The sequence below is a fragment of the Malania oleifera genome, chromosome 5 (assembly GCF_029873635.1).
Source record: "Malania oleifera isolate guangnan ecotype guangnan chromosome 5, ASM2987363v1, whole genome shotgun sequence".
NCBI classification, from domain to species: Eukaryota; Viridiplantae; Streptophyta; class Magnoliopsida; order Santalales; family Ximeniaceae; genus Malania; species Malania oleifera.
In genome coordinates, this window is record NC_080421.1 from 10312138 (window position 1) to 10336000 (window position 23863).

A 23863-nucleotide genomic window follows, 5' to 3' on the forward strand; every position below is an offset into this window, starting at 1 on the left:
ATAATACATCAAATCAAAGTAAGCCACCAAAACAACATTGAAAAATAGGCAGCCTAAATCATGCATATTGCCCTAAAAATCTACATAAAAAATGAGGTATAAATCATGCATATTGCTCTAAATCTACATAAAAAATAAGGTCTAAATCATTCATATTTCCCTAAATCTACATCAAAATAAGTACTAGATAGGCGGGCTAAATGATGGGGCAGTCCTTTATGATTCTCCCCTGGCTGAAAAAGAAACTGAAGTTTGGAGAGTGTGGCAATAGACATGCCTTTAATAGATTGAGCACCCATGTGAAAAGCATCTTTCGCAAGTCATGTAGCATCTGAACTCTGAAGGGAGACGAAAGCCAAATGCCATCTAGGGGGCCATGAGAAGAAGTCAAGAGAACTCCTCGAAGGGAGATGAAAGCCAAATGTCATCCAGGGGGCCATGAGAAGAAGTCAAGAGAACTCCAGGAATAGCCTCAAACAGTGGCTCCCCCCCACCCGGGCCACCCAAAGATCCCCAGATGTTTCTTATTTTTTATTTTTTTTGTTCAATTTGAAAAAATTGAATGCATCTTTTGAAGCCGCCTGCCCCTCCCAATTAATTCCCCCCACCCCCAACTGAAGGTTATAAATATATACATACATATAGGGGCTTCCATCATACTTTTTCCATAAAATAAAAAAGAAAAAATCACTTGGATCAAATGAAAGATTAAATCATATAGATAATAAAGATATTTTCACTATTATTTTATTTTATATTATACCAAATAGATGTATATTCATATTTTTTAAAAAGCAAATGACAAGCTTCTAAATTTTTTATGTCATAATTTAAAAATTAGTAATTGCATTTATTAAAAGTATTAAAAAAATTAAGTTAAAAGTAAATATACAATGTAAAATTTATTGTCTAATAGTATAAAAATCTACATTAGAAGGGTTAAAAGTTAAGGATTACTAATACCAATGCATAGAATAAGTACACATATGGATATAACAATTTGATAACTCTTAAAAGAAAATTCCTAAAGAATAAAAAGTGATAGAATTCATTATAAAAATATGTTAATTTTATTCCAAAGACTTTACTAAAAAGAGAAGTTTTCAGACATTAATTATAACATTATCAACTTGATATTTGTCAGTGTCTAAAATTTTTAAGAAGTGTCAATCATTTTTAAATTATGTTGAAAGTTGGTGGAAACAATAAAATTAGTAATCTATCCTCTTGTTGCTAGATTGACTCAATTTATTTTAATTATCCCTATTTTCAAAATTGTAACCAAGTGTGTTTTTTCTCCCCTAGTTATGAATTTTGTTAAAACCAAACTTGCAATAAATTAAAAATGAATATCATGCGAATTACTATATACAGTAAGAAAGAAATTGTGCAAAATTTTGATACTAATTTGATGGTTGACGGCTTTTGTGCTATAAAAGAAGCAGCGAACACAACTATAAGGTCATTACTCAAGTTAAATTATTGGTTTATATTTGATCCCTTGAATTTTATTTTATTTTTTTGTATATACCATACTCATAGTGGCATATATATAATTGTATTTTTTATAGTTACCCCAAGACCTTCCAAAGGAAAGCAACCAATCTAGGACCACATCTCCAACACAAGCCTTCCACACGGCCACTCAACGGAGAACTTGGGTCCTTCAACCAAATGCTTTACCAGAGGAGGTCTTCGGGGACCGTACTACCTTTCTGATGTGCAGGATCCTCATAGAGGCAAGCACAGAGCATACTAGGCGCCATGATATGATCATTGCAAGGAACCCATTACAGTTTCGTTAAACCAGAAGTTAGCCTTGCGCCACTCCTCAGTGACTTGGCAGGTTACGGGTATCCACTGTAAAGATATCCCTCGTAATATCATAAAGACATTACAAGTCCATAGAAGTAAGAGAATAGAAGTCCTTCGGGCAGATAGCCTTTAGGGGAAGAAGGAGATTAGAAAGCCATGGAGAGAACACAAAGGAAATTTATTTCTTCGTCTAACTCCGGTCTATCTTGCTCTGCCTTACAAAAGGGAAGGCAGTCCCTTCATATAGAAGTCTGAGACCCCGAGACTTACATGATACGCAAACAACGAGAGTGACATAAAGCAAACTCGAAAGAGACATAAAGTTGGACGACGACATAAAGCAAAGTCGGTGAAGACTTTGTGGCATCGACTGACAACTTGACGAAGACAACTCAACTACTGACAACACACATAAATAAAGGTGACAGCACATGGGCGGCTGCATTTGTGCGGGAGTGACCCACCACCTTTAATTATGTAAGACTTTTTGACAAATCAAGCCAACAAACTTAGACTTTAAGCAAACTTGCAACACACACAGACATAGGACGGCCCACCAGTGTGAACTTTAACAACAATAATACATAAAGTAGATACGGACGTGGCTTGTCATTTTGGACTTCTGCATGATGGTGAGAGATTGAGGTTGACGTAGTCTTCATCCGTAATCTGTCCATGAATCGGATGGTAGAACGTCATATTCTTGTATGGATTGTCTTCATCGTCTGTATCCATTGGATCTGGATCTGGAGGATCAGGTGACTTGGGTGCAGGGATCTCGTCTGGAATGAGTGTGATGAGCTCAGAGCAAGACATTAGGTCATTCAATTCACAGAGGTGGTTCAGCAGTGAGGGCTTGTATCTTGACCATGTAGAGAGGTTGTACAATGTATCCCATTCATAAGCTTAATTCTGGGACCATAACAGCTTTCTAGTAGGATTGTAGAAATACGGTCGATGGAGTATGAAGATACTGTGTACAGCAGTTGCTTCAGACGGGTCCATCTTCCAGAGGTTGTGGTTTCCCATGAGTGCGGTCAGCTTCCTTCTCCATGTGGATAGTGGATCGAACAACTGGAGGAAGGTCCAGAACAGGGATTTCTGGTTGGCTGGATCATCAAGGTGAGCATACGTCTCTTGTAGTGGGAGGAATACAGCATGTACCTGCAAAACAGAAAGATACCAAAGATACCATAATACATGTGTATTGAAGGATGATGGATTGATGACGTAGGGATTAAGGAATGGATAGGCTGGAAAGGTAGGGTATTGGCCTATGGTCTTGGCATAGTGGTAATAGAAGATTTTTGCACAAGATTTGATTTTATCTGGATCAGTGATGTCAGGTTCCATTTCTGGAGGAAAATATATCTGGGTAGAGGCACTGAGGTAGAGGATATCAGGAGGTGAGGAAGAAGATGAGGCCATGAGTATCAGTGGTATGGCTTGGTATTTAGATATGATGAAGGTTGTTTTCCTGGGGCGAGATAAGATATCTGCGAGAACATTGTGATCGTCTTTTATATGCTTCACGGAGAAGTCATATCGGGAAAACCAGTCTTTCAGTCTGAGTATCTGTGGATCAGGGAGAATCTTATTTCGGAATTCAAGCATCTTCGGAAAAGATGAGTTGTCCATTTCAACTGTGAAGTGCTTTGATCTGACGTAGAAGTCAAATTTTTGGATTCCATTTTTCACCGCAATTATTTCTTTGAATACGGTGTGATAATGTTTCTGCGAATCTTTGAATTCTCCACTTGCGTGTCCACAATAGGTTCTTCTGTTATCCTTATCTTCAAACAATAGTGCACCCCAATAATGGTCACTTGCGTCTGACTGGAGGATAAGATTGCCGGTAGATGGAATAGTCAGAAGCGGTGGATCCTTGGCAGTTTTTTTCAAATGTTTGACAGCATTTGTCTGATCAGGGCCCCATGGGGGTGGTTACTTTTTCAACAGCTGTGACAGGGAGCTGGTGTGATGACTTGCGTGCGGGATGAAGTCTCTGATGTAATTAATTATGCCAAGAAATTGTTGGATTTCTTTGACAGAAAGATTAGCAGCTGGAAACTTCAATAATTGCTCTGCGAGATGTGAACCTGGACAGATGGTACCGTGGGAAATTTTCATCACCAGAAAATCAATTTCTTTTTGTCCAATCACGCTTTTCTTTTCTGATAACATTATCCCGTACTGTGATGCTAGCTGGTGGAAATGTTCAAGAAGCTGATGGTGATCTGCATGACTTTTTGAAAACAATAAGATGTCATCAATGTAAATCAGGGTACTATGCAGAATAGGATTAAAAATCCTGGTCATCGCTTTTTGAAACAGTGACGGCGCAATCTTTAAACCGAAGGGCAATAATGTCCATTGGAACTGTTCATTCGGAATACAGAACGCTGTCTTGTATCTGTCATCTGGGTGAATACCGAGTTGCCAAAATGCACCTTTGAGATCAAACTTTGAAAATATTTGTGCTTCAGCGAGATGGATGAACTGTGTTCTGGCTTTTGGAATAGGGAACTTGTCATCCCTAATGAACATATTCAACGGCTTGTAAACAATGACTAATCTCTTTTTTCCTCTGATCTTTTTTCAACATAGAATGCTTGACATGCCCAAGAGGAATTGGTTGGTTCAATGAGACCTTGTCTTAACAAAGAGTAACATTCTTCTCTGGCAAGCTTGAGGTCTGATGGAGTCATTCCCGGATGTGTAGCTTTAGTCGGACTAACATCTTCATTGAGCTTGAAGGGAATGTGGATAAAGAAATCTGGGTTTTTCCAAAGTGGATGATCATGAATGAACTGATCATGACTTTCTACACATAACTTCAGAAGTTTGTTTTGAATGAGCTGAAAATCCGGAGAAGAATACGAAAGAGAATAAATCTTGTTTGTCTGGGTGAAAGGCTTGAATTCTCTTTTGTACTTAATTCCAGTGGGAAGAATTCTTAAGGATTTTGAAAGACAATAAACATCCCATCCTAAAAGAACATCTTTTTGAGGAAGTGAACTACCGATTACCTGAGTCCAAATGATGCAATTAGGAAGGAGTTTAATCCCAATTTTCCTTTTGGAAATCAAAGTGGTTGTAAAGATTTGATCATTAGCGGCTCTGAAAAACTGAGTATGGGAAGACCAACAATCTAGTGGTAAGACTTTAGGATTGATCATGGTCTTATGAGATCCTGTATCAATGAATGCAACAGCAGGAATGGGTTTACCATGTATTTCAAGAAGGAGCTGGATCTGGACATGAGGACTGATATGAGAATCTTGAGAGAAGAGAATAGGCTAGGCTGGTTGAATCTGAAGAGTTTCGTCCGAATGATCATCAATGTCTGAATCAGAATCTTCTGAATCAGTGAGGACGAGAATAGTTTCTTCAGTCATCTCTTCTTGTTCTGAAAGAACGGATTCCGCATCTGCATCAATTTCTTCATTTTGTAACTGTTGAGCAAGCTTTGCAGATTTTGTCCTGTTCATCGGGCATTGTTTTGCATAGTGTCCTTTTTCCTTGCAAATGAAACATCGAGGAGATTTGTCATGTCCTCTTTGGTTCTTCTTTCTGAAGAATCTGAATCTTTTCTTCTTTCTGTGATCTTTCTTGGAAAGTTTGTCAGAACCATAATCTTTGAAATGCTTTTTCTTTTTGGGATTACAGATGCAATTCTTTTCTTTGCATTTGATCTATAAGTAGGGCTTTTTGCATTGCTTCGTGAACTTATGATTCTGCTTGATCATCTTTGAGAATAGTTGATGGGTGTCACATAACTTTTCAAGAGCAGTGAGTGCCAATTGATGAATTTCTCCTAAAGAGATATCTTTGAGAGGTCGGGAGAGAGAAGCAATCTTTCTCTGCAAATCTGGCTAAATATCTTCTGGTAATGAATTAATGTAAACTTGTCTGAGATTATCATCATGAAATCCACCAAGAAGATAATACCCTTTAGACATCCTTTGATAATGAAAATCAAGATCCTTCTTCTTTAAAGAGCAACATCTCATTTCAAAATATTCTTGTCGAACAACATTGGCATGAATGTCTGGATCACCAACAAATTCTCTGTAGAGTGTTCCCAAGGCAAAGGAGGGAATCTGGGAATTAATAAATGTGACTTGTCTGAATTCACCAAGACTTTGAAACCAGTCTCTCAATGTACCAGTAAATCTGGATGTAAATTCAACAAGAACTGATTGTAATGTGTTCCCGGGCTTTGAGAGTTGGAGGTCAATCCATGCACCGAATTCACCAATTCTGTCTCTCCACTTAGTTGGAGGAAATCCATTGAAAGAGAACCATGAGTTGTTGTTTGAATGATGAGGAGCCGATTGAGGAGTTGCCGAAGTGGCTTCAGAGGGTTCTTCCACAATAGGAACTGTGGTATCGGTCTCGTCATGGAATTCTTGAGTTCTGGATGATCCTGGTTCTGTGGGAGATGCCATCATCATATTGGTGAGATCAATAATCTCTTGATCTGAGGAGGAGGATGATGTTTCAGATTCAGTGGAAACATCACTGTTGTTTTCAATAGGTATTTCAGGAATAGGATCAACAAAAAAGGATGGAGATTGATCAGGTGAAACAAATGGGCTTTTGAGTTTTTGATCAACAGGTTCAGGGGGCAAAGGTTTTGCTGGAATTGGAGATCTGCGAGTAACAGGAGCTGCTGGAATAAGGGAATGTTTCTTCAGGATTTCAGCAGTCGATTTGAAATGTTTGGAATAATCAGGCTGTCTGTAGGATGGTGTAGGTGGTGATTGTGGAATGAAGGAATATGATGGAGCATATGGAAAGGCTTTAGGTGTGTAGGTTGGTGCGGATGTTGGGCGATATTCTCGTTCAATCTGTGATACTTCATCTTTGAGTCTTCTGATTTCTTCTTCTTTAGCATTGAACAATGATCCACAATATCCTTCAGAAATAAATTGTCTGAGTTCAGAACTAAGAACATCAATTCTCCTTTTGAGATCATCATATAATGCTTCAATTCTGGAATCAAGGGTATCGAAACGTTGATTCATCTGAGCGCCATGATGGATGAGTCTGTCAACTTTATGATCAATGGCAGTTAGCGTCGTATTCTGTGTTCTAGCATTCTGGGTTTGCCAATTCAGAACTTGTTCAACTTGAGATGGAAGCTTCCTTGATCCGTCTGGTTGAACTTCAGAGGGTTGGATAAATGGTCTAGAATGAAGGTTGGAATCTGTATATGACCTTGGTTCCAAGGGTGGAAATTGTTTGTCATATGGAGAAGCCATGAAACAGGGAATTGGCTGAGACTGTGGCAGTTTGGAAACTGGAGTTAGGTATGGTTCAGTTTGATATGGTTCTGGTTCAGGTTCTGATCTGGGTTCTTCAGGAGGAAGGAGACCTTTTTCTCGAAGAATTTCAAGGGCTCTATCATAGATCCACAAAGGCTTTGGTTTTGGATCTGGGCGTCGGATGCCTATCCATGGGCTGGATGGGTCATCAGGTTTTCTGTGAGGAGAAAAGGGTTTGCAAGATGGTTTAGTTTCTCTTTTTTGTGTTTGACGACAAGAGCAGTCTAGATCACACATTGATGGGTCAACATCCCATATGAAGTGACCTTCAATTTTGTCTGTATAGATGGGAGATCTGTCTGCTTCAACATGACTGACTGGAATGCCATCTTCGAAAGTAACAGGCTTTATCATTAGTGACTGGAACACCAGAGGTGTGCTGGATGAAGCTGTATCTTTCGGGTTAAACACTGTTTTTACCGTACCATCTGGAAGTCTTTGGAACTTAGGATCTGAGAGATGGATGGGTGAAGATTGCTGATGAAGCTGTTCATAGCTGGAAACCCATTCTAGAGGAATAAGTTCTTTCAGTTCTTCTCTAGGGATTTGTCGTGGGATCTGTAGAATGGTAGGGACATCATCTTCACGTTCAGCAGTAATTAAGATGGTATCTTCAGACTGTCCTGGAAGAGGAAGATCGACAGCATGATCTTGCAGTCTGTAGATAATTTAATTAAAAATTAATAAAAGTCATAACAATTACAAACATATTAAAACAATCTCCATAAAATTTATATATATGTATATACTTTGGCCCCATCTAAATATAATTTCTGGATCTGCCACTGGCCTCAAACATGTTCTGCAGCCAAGAAATGTAAAGAGCCTGAGGAACTACAAAACCCAGGCAACAAGGCAGGAGGCTCAAAAGTGCCGTGATGAAGTGTCACATTCACCACATTGAAACTAGACTAACAGAGAAAGGACCAACTACGCGAGCCTGGAGGTTTTCTAGGGTGGCATTCAGGTCTAATGCAAACCAAAAAACTATCACCCACACTAAAGTCTCTAGCCCTACAATGCACGTCACTGGAAAATTTATAATCCACATTACTCATGGAAATTTTACACCCAGCCTCATAATGCAACTCACAAACGTGACAAACAAAAGACTCAGGCTCTGAGATTTGAGAATCTAGTGGCAAAAGAATAAGATCAATGGGTGCACGAGGACCTATTCACCAAATTACTATAAGCAAGCTCAATAGTAGGTAGCACTAAGTCCCAGGTGTCTTGTTTTCTCGCACAACACATGAGAAGATCATCAAAAGGTACAATTAACAACCTCAGTCCAACAATTAGTTTTACGGTGATCAGTAGAAGAAAACATCAAATTACTAACACACATTTTTCAAAAGTGTCGTCTAAAAGTAACTAAAAAAACTTAATGCCCCTATTAGACACTATGACAGTTAAAAATCCATGCGATTTGACTATCTCCTTAAAGAACAACTTAGCCACATTAAAGGCATCAGAATCTTACTAAATGGGATGAGATGTGACTTCTGGGAGAACCTATCAACAACCAAAACATGAAATCGTGTCTCTTTTGTTTTAGGGATTCCAAGAACAAAATGCACAATATATCTCCCCACAGCACATGTGGCATTTGAATAGGTGTCTAAAGACCATATTTTGTATCCTAGATACCAAATAACAACATTGGCAGACTATCCTAGCTACATCACTCTTCAAAAACAACAATAACACTTATCCTCAACTGCGGCAATAGTATCACCCCTGGCCCAAATTACAAGCTAACCACAAGTATGCAACTCCCTAAACCAAGAAATCTCTACAAGAAATGCAGTAAATGCAGAACCAAGTGCCCTTTAAAAGGGCATCACAAGCAACTTTAAAGACTTCTGAAGTTTGAACGCCTAAGTATAGGTGCATGACTTACCTTTGCTCAAGCTCTCCAAAAGATCTAGCAACTGAAGGAGTCCAATTAAACTCCCCTTCTTAAGGCAATCAGTGACCCATGCCATAATAGTGCCAAAACCCCTAATGAATCTCCTATAGAAAGTAGCGAAGTCATGAAATCTATGAACCTAAAAATAATCCATGCCTTATGATGCTCCTTAATGGCTCGAATATTATCAAAATTAGTTGCTATACCTTGCTTGGAAACCACAAAATCAGAAAAGACCACACCAGGATGGAAAAAGTTGCACTTTTTGAGATTAAATACAGCTTAGCTTCCTTCAAAGTGGCAAAAACCTAATGAGGATGTACCAAGTGCTCCTCCTTTTTCCTATTGTAGACTAGTAGACTGCTAGGAATTTCTCTATGAATGATTTCCAAACATGTGTCATAACCCTCATAAAACGTGCTAGGGAGTTAGAATGTCAATAAGGCATGACTAACCACTCAAATAAAAACCATCTTCAGACTCAAATGCAGGTTTTCTCCCTCATCCTTTGCTCATTCTAATCAATGATCTGCACAGAACAAGTCAATCTTGGGTACCAACTAAAGCCAACTCACACACCAAACATGTCCTCAAATCTTGGTATGGGAAATCTATACTTGATGGCAATCTTATTAATGGCTCTACTATCTACACACATCTTCCAAGATCCACCTTTCTAGGGATCAAAAAGGCTGGCACAGCACAATGACTAAGTCTATGACTAATAAAACCTATCTAAACACATAGTTGTTCTCCCTAATATGATTGATTACATTCAAATCATAGAAACAAGAGTACCATGACAGGACAAGGGACAAATCTACAAGTAACATATCACAATAGACCCCAAGTCTATAGTTGCACAACTAGATGGGGCACTAAACACTTCCCTGTAACACACAAACTGGTCATCCCAACCCAAGATACTCTAAAAGGCTGGGGTGTGCGCTGCTTTAAGACTCAACCTAACCAAAGCAGCACTGGGCGCAACATTCATGCTGCAATGCTCAACAATGACTAACTTATAAGACCTATAACCACACCTAATGAAAATGTGGTAATGAAAAATAAAAGGATGAATTGCTTGGGGACATGCCATAGTGTCACGAGCTAAGCTTGTTCAGGGCATTATGCTTGCCTGTGACCGCTTATCTCGTGTGCTTAGAATGGGTTTCCATCATGTAAATACTAGTGTAGGGTTAATTTCTTCTAGTAGAGTCTTTGTAAGCCAAATAAGGCAGTATGACTCCTCGGTCACTTTGATGTTTCCTAGTGTCAGGATGATAATTACATAAAAACCTCTTTAGGGGAGGGTGAGTGTTCATCAGTCATTGTAAAACTCACTAGCAATTGTCAACGTGCTTAGCCTACTTGCCTCCCTCGCTAAGTACACCATGTCAACGGAGGATTTGTTAATGAATTACGTTTGCTTCAATGTTTACTGCTTGGTTGCCACGGCTTTCATGAATTGATTACTATTTCCGCTGCTATCTGATTGAATGTTAATGAAAGTGCTTCGTGGATGAATGTTGGTAAACGATAGGCTAGCTAGTTAAGCAAGAGTGCTTTAGCTAGCGCCGCACGGCCCCTTCACAACGGTGTGAAAATAGTCGGACCGTGACATTTGGTATCAGAGCCAAGTCGGTGACACTTGGTGAGAGCCCAAGGTTGAGTTACTACGTGAATTCGATTGCCTTCGTTGTTGGATTTGGGAAGCTTTGGTAAGTGACCATGGCACCAAACACTGCTGAGAGGATCAGCGTGCTGGAAGCACAGGTTGAAGAGACAACCGTCACTATGGCCGCGGAGGTGGCCCAGATGAGAGAACTTGTTGATGAAGTGATGGGATCACAAAAACGTCAAGCAAGTTTGATAAGCGACATGTCAGAGGACTTTCGCCACACAGTTGAAACTTTGCAGGCCCGGATGGCAGATCTGGATGCAAAGATGAATGTGATGGTTCTTGCTATGGGGAACTCCAGCACTCCGAGAGTTAGCAAGACCAAGGTGCCAGAACCCAGGACGTATGGGGGTGCCCGAGATGCCAAGGAGTTAGAGAACTTCTTGTTTGATGTGGAGCAGTACTTTCGCATTGTGAGGATGGCCTTAGAACAGGCAAAGGTGGATACTGCGACCATGTACTTGGTTGGTGATGCCAAACTGTGGTGGCGTACCAAGTACAGAGAAATTGAAAATGGAAACTGTGTAATTGATAGTTGGGCAGACTTGAGGAGAGAGCTCAAGGCCCAATTCTTTCCTGAGAACGTTGAGTATAATGCAAGGAGAAAACTGAGAGATCTCAAGCATACGGGGTCAATCAGTGAATATGTGAAACAATTTTCCGCATTAATGTTGGATATTCGGGATATGTCGGAGAAGGACAAGTTGTTCTATTTTCTTGAGGGGATGAAACCATGGGCAAGAACTTCATAGACAAAGGGTTCAAGCCTTGTCAACTGCACAAGCGACTGCAGAACGCTTGACAGATTACGCTGGAGATGAGACTGCTTCGTCCAAACAGTTTGGCAGAGAGGGAAACAGTGGAAAGTCTTTCAAAAATGGCAAACCCAAGAGTGGGGGAGCTAACTATAAATCATCAACCTCAAAGGAAGCTTCGTCGTCTCAAGGGTTCAACACACCCAATGGAAAGGGGAAGAGTAAACTTGAATGTTTCTTGTGTCGAGGTCCTCATAGAGTTTTTGAGTGCCCTCACAAAGCATTACTTAATGCCTTACAGGCTTCCATTGTAGAGCAGGCAGTGGAAGACGATGTGGAAGAGGATGATGCCCCGAGGGTGGGTTCAATGCGGTTGGTGAACGCATTGGAAAAGCAGGCAAAAACACCGAAAGTTACACGAGCAAAAGGTTTAATGTTTGTGGACTTGAGAATAAATGGGAAGAGTACTCGCGCTATGGTGGATACGGAGGCTACTCATAATTTTGTTTCGCAGTTGGAAGCAAGGAGACTCAACTTATCCTTAGAGAAGGATACAGGACGCATGAAAGCAGTTAACTCTGTAGCCCAGCCTACTCTGAGAGTAGCCAAGCAAGTAGCTATAAAGCTTGGACAGTGGAAAGGTCATGCGAATTTCACAGCGGTGCCATTGGATGACTATCCAGTCATTCTAGAAATGGAGTTCCTAATGGGGACAAGGGCAGTGCTGATGCCTTCGGCTAGTTCCCTGTGTCTGATGGGAGATCACTCGTGCATGGTGCAAGTCGTTGCAACGAAAGGAGACGACGGGAAGTCCCTTTCAGCCATACAACTCAATGAATGATTGGATCAGGGTGAGCAGACACGTCTAGCCACGATAGTGGTAGACAAAGAAGTAGGCCAAGAGCTAAAGCCTACGACCATCCAAGTGGTGTTGGATGAGGATAAGGAGGTGTTGCCAGATAAGCTGCCTCAAAATTTGCCTTCACGACGGACTGTGAAGCAAGAGATCGAGTTGTTATTAGAAGTGAAACCACCTGCTAAATGCCCATGTCGGATTGCGCCTCTTGAAATAGTAGAGTTGGGGAAACAGCTTGATGAAGTGGAAGCAGGATGTGTTCGCCCTTCCAAAACACCGTTGGGAGCATCGGTGTCGTTTCAGAGGAAACATGAAGAGCATCTACGGAAGGTGTTCGACAGGCTGAGGGGAAACAGTCTGGATTTGAAGAAGGAGAATTTCTTTTTCGCTCGGCGGAGCAACAAATTCCTTGGTCAAGTTGTTGAACAAGGTCGTATCCGGAAGGGTATGGAGAAGGTAAGGATGATTCAAGAACGGAAGATCCCCACGACAGTGAAGGAGTTGCGTTCCTTTCTTGGCCTTACTAGATACTACAGGAAGTTCGTTGAGGGGTATTCGCGAAGAATGACTCCAAGGACAGGACTACTAGGGAGGTATTATTGGCCGCACATGCGGGATGATGTGGTTGATTATACCAAAACTCGTCTCACTTGCCAACAAGACAAAAGGGGAGTGGAAGAAGTATGGTACTTTCATGGCCGCACCAAAGTACTGTTCGGCAGAGGGGACGACACAATTATTCCTTGTGACTATTGTGAGATATTGGGGTGTTTCCCTAGTTATTATTTGTGACCAAGATTTAATGTTCACTGACAACTTCTTAACAGAGTTTTTCAGGATATTCAGGTCACATCTTGACATCTCTTCGAGTTATCACCGACAGACAAACGGACAGATGAAGAGATTCAGAGAGCTGCTAGATGAGTACTTGTGCCATTTTGTCAACGACAACCAAAAGAATGGCATGCAACTACTTGATGTGGCTCCATTCTGTGGCAACGCCCAAAGGCGCTCAACAACCAACAAGAGCCCTTTTGAGCTTGTTATAGGCCAGCTGCCGCTGTTACCTCACACAGTGGGCAAGCCGTACAGACGAAAGAGTCCCAAGGCGTACATCTTCACCAGAGAATGGAGACTGAATGCAAAATTTGCCCAAGCCTATCTGGAGAAAGCTTCTAAGCAGATGAATAAGTGGGCAGATCATGAGAGAAGACCGCAGTTTCATGTCAACTGCCTCAAGCCATTCAACGCCAACACCAACAACTTGAGCAGAAGTCAGTCAAACAGCGCAGAGTTGAAGACAGTGCAACCTGACAGACATGATGTTGAAGAGATCTTTGCAGACAGAAAGTTCATATCCTCAAGGAAGAAGCGGCAGAAGTTCCTAGTGAAGTGGAAGTGCCTTGATGACAAAGAAATCAGCTGGATTTCTGCGGAAGATTTGAAACCATTCGTGGACAAAGTTGAAGTGTACCTACCGCCAAAAGTCTACGAGGACGTCAACCGCATAAGTGGGGGAGAATGTCACGAGCTAAGCTTGTTCAGGGCATTATGCTTGCCTGTGACCGCTTATCTCGTGTGCTTAGGATGGGTTTCCATCATGTAAATACTAGTGTAGGGTTAATTTCTGCTAGTAGAGTCTTTGTAAGCCAAATAAGGCAGTATGACTCCTCGGTCACTTTGATGTTTCCTAGTGTCAGGATGATAATTACATAAAAACCTCTTTAGGGGAGGGTGAGTGTTCATTAGTCATTGTAAAACTCACTAGCAATTGTCAACGTGCTTAGCCTACTTGCCTCCCTCGCTAAGTACACCATGTCAACGGAGGATTTGTTAATGAATTACGTTTGCTTCAATGTTTACTGCTTGGTTGCCACGGCTTTCATGAATTGATTACTATTTCCGCTGCTATCTGATTGAATGTTAATGAAAGTGCTTCGTGGATGAATATTGGTAAACGATAGGCTGGCTAGTTAAGCAAGAGTACTTTAGCTAGCACCGCACGGCCCCTTCACAACGGTGTGAAAATAGTCAGACCGTGACACATAGCATATGCTGGCAAGTGACTTGTGAGCTGTGGGCATGTGCATGGTTTCCCGCCAATGACTAACTTATAAGACCTATTACCACATCTAATGAAAATGTGGTAGTAAAAGATAAAAGGATAAATTGCTTGGGGACATGTCACAGCATATGCTGGCAAGTGATTTGTGAACTGTGTGCATGTGCACAGTTTTGATCTGTGCTATTCAAACTATTTTCCATTATGTATCAATTTATTTAGATTTGATAATTACAATTACAAGAAGCCTAATGCCACTTATTCCACCAGTACTACAAATCAGTACTTATTTTCTGACAGACCCAAACAGTACTTTGCCTTGCCTATTGAGTACTTATAGCCAATGATATAAATTATCAGTACTTTTTCCAAAATCAATACTTATCATTAACTAGATCCAAATGAAACCCAGTGACATAAAAACTCCTCATTACTCCTCAATTTCCTTTCGCTACAAATCTACAAATCATTAAAATAGAACAAAAACTAAATTTGTTTGCAGATAAAATAACAAATGAAACAACTCAATTACAGATAAGAGTTTGTGTGTTACCCAGGCGTGAAAAGAAGTCATGCAAGACCCCTATTAAGTCGCCAAGAGTTAGACCTCGATCACATACCAGGCCTGAAAAACAAAACAAACAGATGAACGATTCACACATACGATAAATCAATTAGTTAGTCGCCAATCAAGTCTTCAACTTCAACTGGGTTGGCCCTAAAGATCCACCTGATTTAATGTTACCTTGGCCATGTTTTCTTGATTCTGTTTCAACATTAGATCAGTTCTGAGTTGAGCAAGTGAGGAGCAACTCACAGTCAAGCATGGCAAGGATTAGGATTTGCGTAAAACCAACTCAATCAGTGACATTATTAATCCAATATACAGAGGCTATGACAAATCTGGCTATTGAATTTCATGTAAATATTCATTGTTCCAGGTAGGTCAGTTCTCGTTTTAATGCTCTAGACCCTATGATTAGGGTTGGTCCACACCGACACAGAAGGAATGAAACTGAATTCTTGTAGAAACCCAAGGAAACCCCAGTGCATAAGACATTCTAGAGTTCAAACTGTACATACCTTCAATCTGGTGGAACTCTGCCAAATGAGTTCGATCTACAGCTTCATTTCTGAAAACACGATCTATAGAGAAGTATTTTTTGGGGGCAAATGGTTCCTGTGAAAAATAAAACAGTCCCTCTATTGATATATAAAACGTAAAATGTGCAAAACCTCCAACATCAAAACAAAAAATGTGAGCCACAATTAAAAGCTTCCAAACAATAATGCAACCAACACTCTTCCAAGCAACAGCAAACAAAATTCAAGCAGTAGAAAACATTGAAATAATTAAAAAAGTACAAAAAAAAAAGCTTCAGCATTGTGGAGGTGTGCAATTTTTGCAGTTTCTTGAGAAATTTGGTTGGAAAAGAATGCTCGAATTTTTTCAGGGAACAGGATGTCTTCGCCTATGCTTTGGGATAGGATTAGCATTTGGCCTCCTTGTGAGTTTTTGCAGCCGGATGTTTTAAATGGTTATCTTTTTCTGATTTACAGCGTGATTTGCTGGTCATGCTGTTTGATTTTATTTGATCTGATTTTTTCTTTCTTCTTGTATTGTTTAAGGAGGATTTCTTATGCTCCTCGTTGTACTCCTTAATAAAATCTTATTTTTCAATTAAAAAAAAGTAAAGAAAAGAACACGGGCCATATAAACTTCCATTGCATGATCAACAAACGCATGGTACTTCCAATTCTTGAGAATTTGTTGATAATTATCTTTGTTAATTTTGGATTAAATCCTCTCCAAAAATAGACTCCAGCCCCGATCTCATGCGTACTTTTCCATTCTTGAAAATTAGTTTATAATTATCTTGGTTAACTATGTGTAAATAAATCCCCATGAAAAATAGATTCTGAGCATGCACCCTCTCCCAAACCTCCAAGCTTTTTTAGCATGAGATTTTGGTCTCATTTGTACCATTTCACCACAAAGCATCTTGAGAGTTAATCATATTCATGAATATGATCGGTCATGGCATATGCCTGAGTCACACCCAATTGCTTCAATTTGAATTACTGTTGGATGCCTTCTTAAAATCAAAAAACGGACGATCAGACCTATATATCGATTCAATAGAAGGCCAAAGAAGCGAAGAGAGTCCCAAATAATGAGATCTTTGCAAAAAGCAGGTCCAATTACACCTACTCTGAATACTAAATGGAATGTAGCGACACAAGGGTCCATATGTAAAAACATATATATTTATATACACATGAATGATGCCTCGCCATAATGCAAATGTATATAAACCATATTCCAGACTGGTCTGGTATAGGATGAACTTAGAATCATGGAATCAACTAGCATATTAACAAACAGGCATTCATTGCATATAGGATTTTATTTTATTTTATTTTTTAAAAAATATTCTTCAGATTACAATTGGATGTAGAACAAAACCAATCCTGAAATTGGTCAGTTTATGTCTTCTTTTCTATTTAAAGCAACCCAAGCAAGCGCAGTTCCATCATCTGCAAGTTCAGAATGTCTAAATAGAATGGTAAGTATGAATACAAGGAACTGTTGAATTCAAAAGCTCCTCATTTTTTTCACCATATTTTTGCCCCAACAACTACATCAAGCAATTTCTTAATGTTTATTTTGGAATCTGCAGTCCCAGGCCCCAATGGCATACCTTGGCAAGCTTGTAAAGCATCCTTGAAGAAACAGCAGTTGTGTGAGTCCGCAGAAGGTTTTTATTTGCCTCCTCTCTCTTCCAATCATATCCATAGCTTAAGAATGAAAAATATATATCTTATTAAAAAGAAATCTTGCAAAACATATGGTGGTAGGCATCAAAATAAATGCAGGAACGGTTTTTCAAATTTGCATACCCTTTGGACCCATAACCACCAGACTCATGAACAAGCTTTACCCGCTCAACATAATCTTCTGGCAGGTTCCTTGTAGTGGAGGGATCTACAAGTGACAGTGCCAAATGGCTAATAAGAATACCAGATGTAACAGAGTTAACAGTTTGGAAATCAAGCAAACAAACCTTTAAGAAAGAAAGTATCATGTGAGTCTCGAGCGGGATGCTGCTGTGGCTGGAACAATGAATCAAAATTCCAGAAGCTGAAAAATGAAACAGAAACAGGTCAACATTACAGAGTGCAATGCAATGGCAGCAACAAGAAATCGTGTCATAACCATTCATTCAAAACCCCACATAAAAAAATAAACAAGACAAATTTCAGGAAAATAATGTCTCAGAAAACTTAACCATACTTTAATATAAAAATCAACATTTTCTCCCAGAATGCTTCTGATTAATGAAAACAATTGACAAATGTATTTTAAGGGTGGTCAACAGCCCTGGAGTTTTCAAAAGTGAGGACTCTTTTAGGTTACGTTTGGTTTGCGGAATGCCTATTCCAAAAATATATCAGTTTTAACGGGCTAGTTATAATTAGTTATATAAAAAATTACTATAAAGCAAATAAAAATGTGAAACATTTTGAGTCCATAATAAGAAATAGACAAGAAATGACTATTCCTGAATTTCATCATGGGATGTCTATTTCTTTTTTATTATATGTTGAATGAAATAATTAGGAATATACAAGGAATAACTATTCTGTAAACTAAATGAGCCGCAAAGAATATGTCTGTGAGGACTCCTTTACAAAGTGTGCAAACATAAATGCATTTTTCTATCATAAGCTTAAAGAAAATGGACATACATCACAATGCAAAAAGTGCATTGTAATGCTTTCTATTACATTCACATAGGTGTTACCCACAACACATTGACTATGAAATTCATCAATTCCACTAACAATCTTTGGGACGACAAGAAAGATCAATATAAGCTCCTCATCTTTCATTTGAAGTGCCAAACTACAGTTATATAACAGCAGAGGGAACAAAATGAGATGGGAAAAGCACGCTACCTGCTTTCAACAAAATTATTTGTTGGCATCTCCTCAAAACTACACACATACAAAAAATGTCAAAAGCTCGATACAAAAAATACACCATAAAACATACAAATTGTTGTGCAGCAGTCAAGCAAAATAAGAAAGAACATCTCACCCCATAAGAAGAAAAATCATCTGCATTTGCCTTCGAACCTGAAACGAAGAGATGTTCAGAAGCAGTATTCAAATGAATAACAGTGACAAGGGATTTAAAATTTTTAAGCAAATAATAATCTAAAGCACCACAACCACCTAATTTAATGCATCAAAAACCACATCAATATTACAGGAAGCTGGTTATTAGCATTAGATAAAGGCTTTGTCAGTCTGTTTTACAATTTGGGATTACTTTTTTGAATGATTCTTTCTTCCATTCTCCTTTCTTAGTAGTTGAATTATACAGCACAGTACCGCACACATATCAAAATGCATATTTGAACATATTCCATTACATTACATATTGTCTTTTTACGGAATAAAAAATGCAACAACATAATGCAGTGAAGCCCCCTGGTCAACAATGAAGCAGCTTTTTGTGAGTTTCGATTTTATTTTATCAATATTCAAACTTAGCAAACTGATATTAGTCAGTTTATGTTAGAAACTGATTAAACAATATTAAATTATTTCATATATTTAAAAAAAAATAATAATAATATCAAATTTGAATCAGGTCAACTAGGTCTGAGAACCACACCCGAACCCATTTACCTACTATGATTAACAAGTTAACATATGCACGTGAACACGTGTGTAAAAGAAGGAATTTCATTAAAGGGAGGACAGAGACACAAAGCGGAGGATAAGATATCTCCAATAACAAAAGAAGGAAAAGTATAAAAAATGGGGAAAAATTGAAAAGAAACATAAATGCCCATCAATCTCAATGAAAGTCTGAGAAACAAATCCCCTTGAAACAACCAGCAGAGAAAGACAAATGAGATGCAAAGAGAACAATTCTTTCCCACAAAAAAAGTGTGAATTCCTTGTCAACTGAATGCCCCATAAGACATCAAAAACAGCATAATTCCACAAAGGACAGACAGTTTCAGCCCTTCCAAACCCACGAAAGAAGTACATAAAATGACCTTTATAGAGTCCGAACAAACCCAACTCTCCAAAAAGCCTAGCTGCCCAAGCAATCTGTGCTGCAAAAACAGCACAGCCAGAGAGTGCAAATAAGGTGGGAATGACTGCTAACCATGTAAAAGCCTTGGCCTCAAAAAGAATTTTAGGAACACCTCAGTTGTGGAACACCATTTTATTTTCCATTTCCACTTTTCTAAAGAACTACAAAAATGCTACATAATTTCCAGTTTACCAACATTTGTATAGAAAAGCTGGAAAACATTAAGAAGGTAGCATTTTTGTAATTCTTCAGAAAAGTGGAAATGGAAAAACAACTTCTACATACAAAATGATAGAAATTAAAAACTGGCAAAAGAAAGGGACGTCCCCTAAGGTTTCAAAAATCCCATTAACCTCTCCTGAAGTTTAAAAAATGCCACAGAGTTTACCTGAGATTTACCAAAAAAACAACTGCCCCTCAAAAAACTTGTCTTTTTTCCATAATACAAGGGGAGGTTTTTATCTCTTTGACAAACCTCAGGGGAGGTCCTTGAATTTTTGCCAAACTTCAAGGGAGGTTAGTGTCTTTTGTCCTAAAAGGGGGCTTTAGTAGTTCTTTGAAGACATGGAACTGAAAAATGAGAACTGTTTTCCACAACTGAACAGCCCTCCATACAATTAGAAAAAGGGAAAGACATGGAAGACCAAGTCAAATGAATAAAAAACAATTTACATTAAAAGGGCCCAGACCCATCAACATCAACATCAACACCCTGGAGTCATTCCTAGAAAAAAGTATGAAAGATATCCAATTAAAAAATCAAAGAAAAAAAGTGCCTGCTTCCCAATCATTTAGATTCCTGCAAAAGTTAAGAGTCCCAAGCAATCGAATCCTTTTCTACAATCAAGAAAGAAGAGATGGGAGGCTGGGAGCATCACGTTGCATATATAACTCAGAGAAGGGAAAAGAGAAGAATGAGAAACATCTCCAACCCACAAATCCTCCCAAAAACAAATGCAGGAACCATCACCCACTTTATATCTGATAAAGAGAAAGAACAAAGCAAAAATCAGAGTAAAGAACCTCCAAGGACTCATGAGAAGTCGTTTTACTAGTATTAGCATCCTATCCACTCCGTCCAAGGCAAGATTACATTTAATCACTTTATGCCAAAGGAAATTAACCTTCAAGGGAAACATTCATAGCCATTAACTCACTAAGGCAATATTCCTAGATACTAGACTGCGAAAGCCCAAGCACCCCTCATTCTTCGATCTACAAACAACCTCCCAGCTAACTGAGTGATCCCTTCTCTCCTCCCAGCTTAATAAGTGATCCCTTCTTTCCATTCACATCCAAAAAAAAAGGAAAATCTCTCATATTCTCCCTATCTTACCTGCCACCACAAGAGGAATCCCAAACAAGGACAAAAAATTAAGTGGGATAGAAGCAACACGCACATGAATCAAAGTGATATACCCACCCAATATGTGTATGTACATATTACATACAAGCATGTCCAACTCACCATGTTTTAAAAGTTACCACATAACATTAAGCCACTTGAGAAAAAACTCATATTAAAAGATGTTTCATAACAGCCATTATAAGATTACGAAGCCGTATCTCCCAAAAAAAAAAAAACTGTGAGAATAGAAATGCCATGCAAAAATATCTTGTTTTGATTGAATTTGTACTAGTGCAACATGCAAACAAGTCCTAAATAGAATGATAACAAAGACAGATAGAAGGAAAGCACAAATAGCAATGCCAAGTCCAAGAAAATGGCAGAGTGCATGACAACAAAATAGAGGGAGTGGATACAACAACCACCTTGACAATTAAGGAATGGAACCAAAGCATAAGATTTGTTTCTGTAATAAAAAAATTATCTGAACAACATTTAACTTTACTTTGTTCACAGATTACACCAACCTATCTAACCTTGGCACTCAATCCAATGCACCACTACGCTATTTGATGATCAAATAATCAAATGTAACCACTTTAAATTTGTTTTTCTTGTGCAGTCAAAACCCATCTAACAGACAAGTGACACCTTTATCACATTTCCACCATCTTGGGAGTTCAACAAATGATAATATCTCTCTGATGCACCGCTTCAAGTAACTTTGTAATAAAAACTACAGAAAACAAGCCTCAGTCAATCTCAAACACGTGAAGCTTACATTAGTTGTTGATGAAAAGATTCCACTACTTGATCAGAAGATGAGCACAAGCCAACCGCAGTTAAGTTCATGTGACTCAAAAACCTATACTTGCATAAACAATGTGGCATTCTGTATTCTCTTCAGGCATATAGTCCAATTTTAGACATTTTGTGGATTCTTATGTCATCAAGGTTCAAAAGGATCTAAACAAAATTATACTTCAGGGGGTGGTGGTAAGGGAGGAAGGAAATTCAAATTCTTGCCTTCAGCAAAGGATGAAGATGGCCACCTTCGGCAGGCTGACCTTTAGCATTGAAGTTATACTCTTTGAACTCCAGCTCCTTCCAATCACCCCTTGGAACCAATAAAGATCAAACAGAACAGTCAGCAAGATATAATTCATGCACTATTAATGATACCTCTTATTATTTGAAATAAAATTAAAACCACAAGCTGCAATTGTCCCTAAAAATGAATGTCCAAGTAATCCTTGGTACAAAAAAATGTAGAAAATATAGAGATATAAATAGCATATAGCTAAAAAAGGCACGAATGCAGACACATCATGCATGCATAATATATCAAAAATAATAAAATTGAAACTGATAATGTCATAAACTATTGTTTTATATTAAAAAGAACATTGGCAGCAAGATATAGGAAATGAATAAGAAAAAAGAACACCATGCAGGAGCATATCTTCACACCTTTAATTTTTCGAAACCATTATTCAAATAAAAGTGATTTGTGATTATAGCACCAGCAGGTTACGTTGCTTTTTTTTTTTTTTTTTTATTAAAGAGGGCTGCAACACAAGGACTTCCCAGGAGGTCACCCATCCTAGTACTACTCTCGCCCAAGCACGCTTAACTGCGGAGTTCTGATGGGATCCGGTGCATTAGTGCTGGTATAGAACAATGAAAAGAACAATCCAAAGCACAGTGTTTCCTTTTCCATTTATTTTGGTAATTTTCCTCTTTTTTCCCTTTTTTGGGGGGGTGGGTTGGAGGGAGGAGCATTAAGCCATGAGTCTATAGTCTATACTTCACAAGACATGACAAGACTTTAAGCAATAAAACTTTACATTCTGAAAAAAATTTCCAATAAAAAATAATGCTTTCATACTGCAATTATTTTTGTCCAGATAAAAAAAATAAACAAGTAACACCAATACCTTTGGAGATGCTCTCGGGTCAAATCAGTAGCAACTTTCTTTCTTTTTGGAACATAATTAGGACCTTTTCTTACTGAATAGCCCTTCCATGTCCTATAAAAAATAAAAATAAATTTGAAAAAATAGGGACGCACAAGAATGTATCACAAATACAAACATATTGAGCATACATGTTGGAAATGTAATAAACACATAAAATATCCTCCATCATGGCAAATAAAACCTCAAATTTAACTGCCAATTCACCCAGAAAAAGCTTCAGCTCAGCACAAAGATGAGATTTGATAACTAAATGAAAAAATGAGAACACAACAATATGATACTGACTCTTGAAAGATGAGCTTTCTCTTCTTGAGAGCGTCAATATCACTTTTGTCAACAACCTGGAATCACATTACATAAATCAGTATCAATAGCACAAATCAAATCCCCTTCCAATTTTGAACTGGAAAGGAATAAACAAGAACCAGAACGTACCCTTGGCACATAATGTTTGCTAGTCTACAAAGGTTAAATCACTTTCCAGTATAAATAATATGATTTCACACTTCCCTCTTGCAAGAATGAAACTTTAAATATAAATCATATGATTTGGAATACATGGTGATGGTTCTCAAGTATATCCCAGTGATCACAATCCATATATAAATTCTCTGCCCACATTATTTTTTTACCACGAATCAAAATACCAAATAATTGTCCCATATTCCATATTGAACATTCAAACACAATTCCCCATTTTAATACTTCTCTAATTAACAGCTGACAGTAAAATGTAAATTTTCATTAATAATTTCATTTACCTTTCCATCCTGTATACATAAAAGCAAATCCTTGACTCTGTCATCCACATGTTGCACCTAAATAAGTGACCAGAGAAAGAGCTTTAGAGGAATATACCAGCATAATAGATAAGATGCACGCACATGCATGCCTCAACAACATGCATGGGGAAGACCCGGCTTATAAACTGATGAATTCAAGAGAAAAATAGAACCATTTAAAAGCCAAATAATTACTGCAGGCATAAGCTAAATAGCTAATTTGACAA

General features: G+C 38.5%; 1 protein-coding gene and 1 non-coding gene across 2 annotated transcripts in view; both read right to left on the reverse strand.

The window, feature by feature from the left end:
- The window catches only part of LOC131156219 (phenylalanine--tRNA ligase alpha subunit, cytoplasmic), a 37158-nt gene that overhangs the window by 3719 nt on the left and 9576 nt on the right, over window positions 1-23863 (reverse strand). The window contains exons 4-14 of the mRNA XM_058109732.1: window positions 23616-23672; window positions 23140-23195; window positions 22813-22905; window positions 21902-21992; window positions 18514-18551; window positions 18372-18410; window positions 17477-17553; window positions 17313-17397; window positions 17114-17210; window positions 15495-15591; window positions 14965-15036 (exon numbers count right to left, since the gene is read on the reverse strand). Of these exons, the coding sequence (XP_057965715.1) occupies window positions 14965-15036; window positions 15495-15591; window positions 17114-17210; window positions 17313-17397; window positions 17477-17553; window positions 18372-18410; window positions 18514-18551; window positions 21902-21992; window positions 22813-22905; window positions 23140-23195; window positions 23616-23672 (802 nt within the window). The remainder of the gene's footprint in view (window positions 1-14964; window positions 15037-15494; window positions 15592-17113; window positions 17211-17312; window positions 17398-17476; window positions 17554-18371; window positions 18411-18513; window positions 18552-21901; window positions 21993-22812; window positions 22906-23139; window positions 23196-23615; window positions 23673-23863) is intronic.
- Window positions 22441-22558, reverse strand: LOC131156897 (5S ribosomal RNA). The gene has a single exon (XR_009137161.1). It is a non-coding gene; the product is annotated as a 5S ribosomal RNA (ribosomal RNA).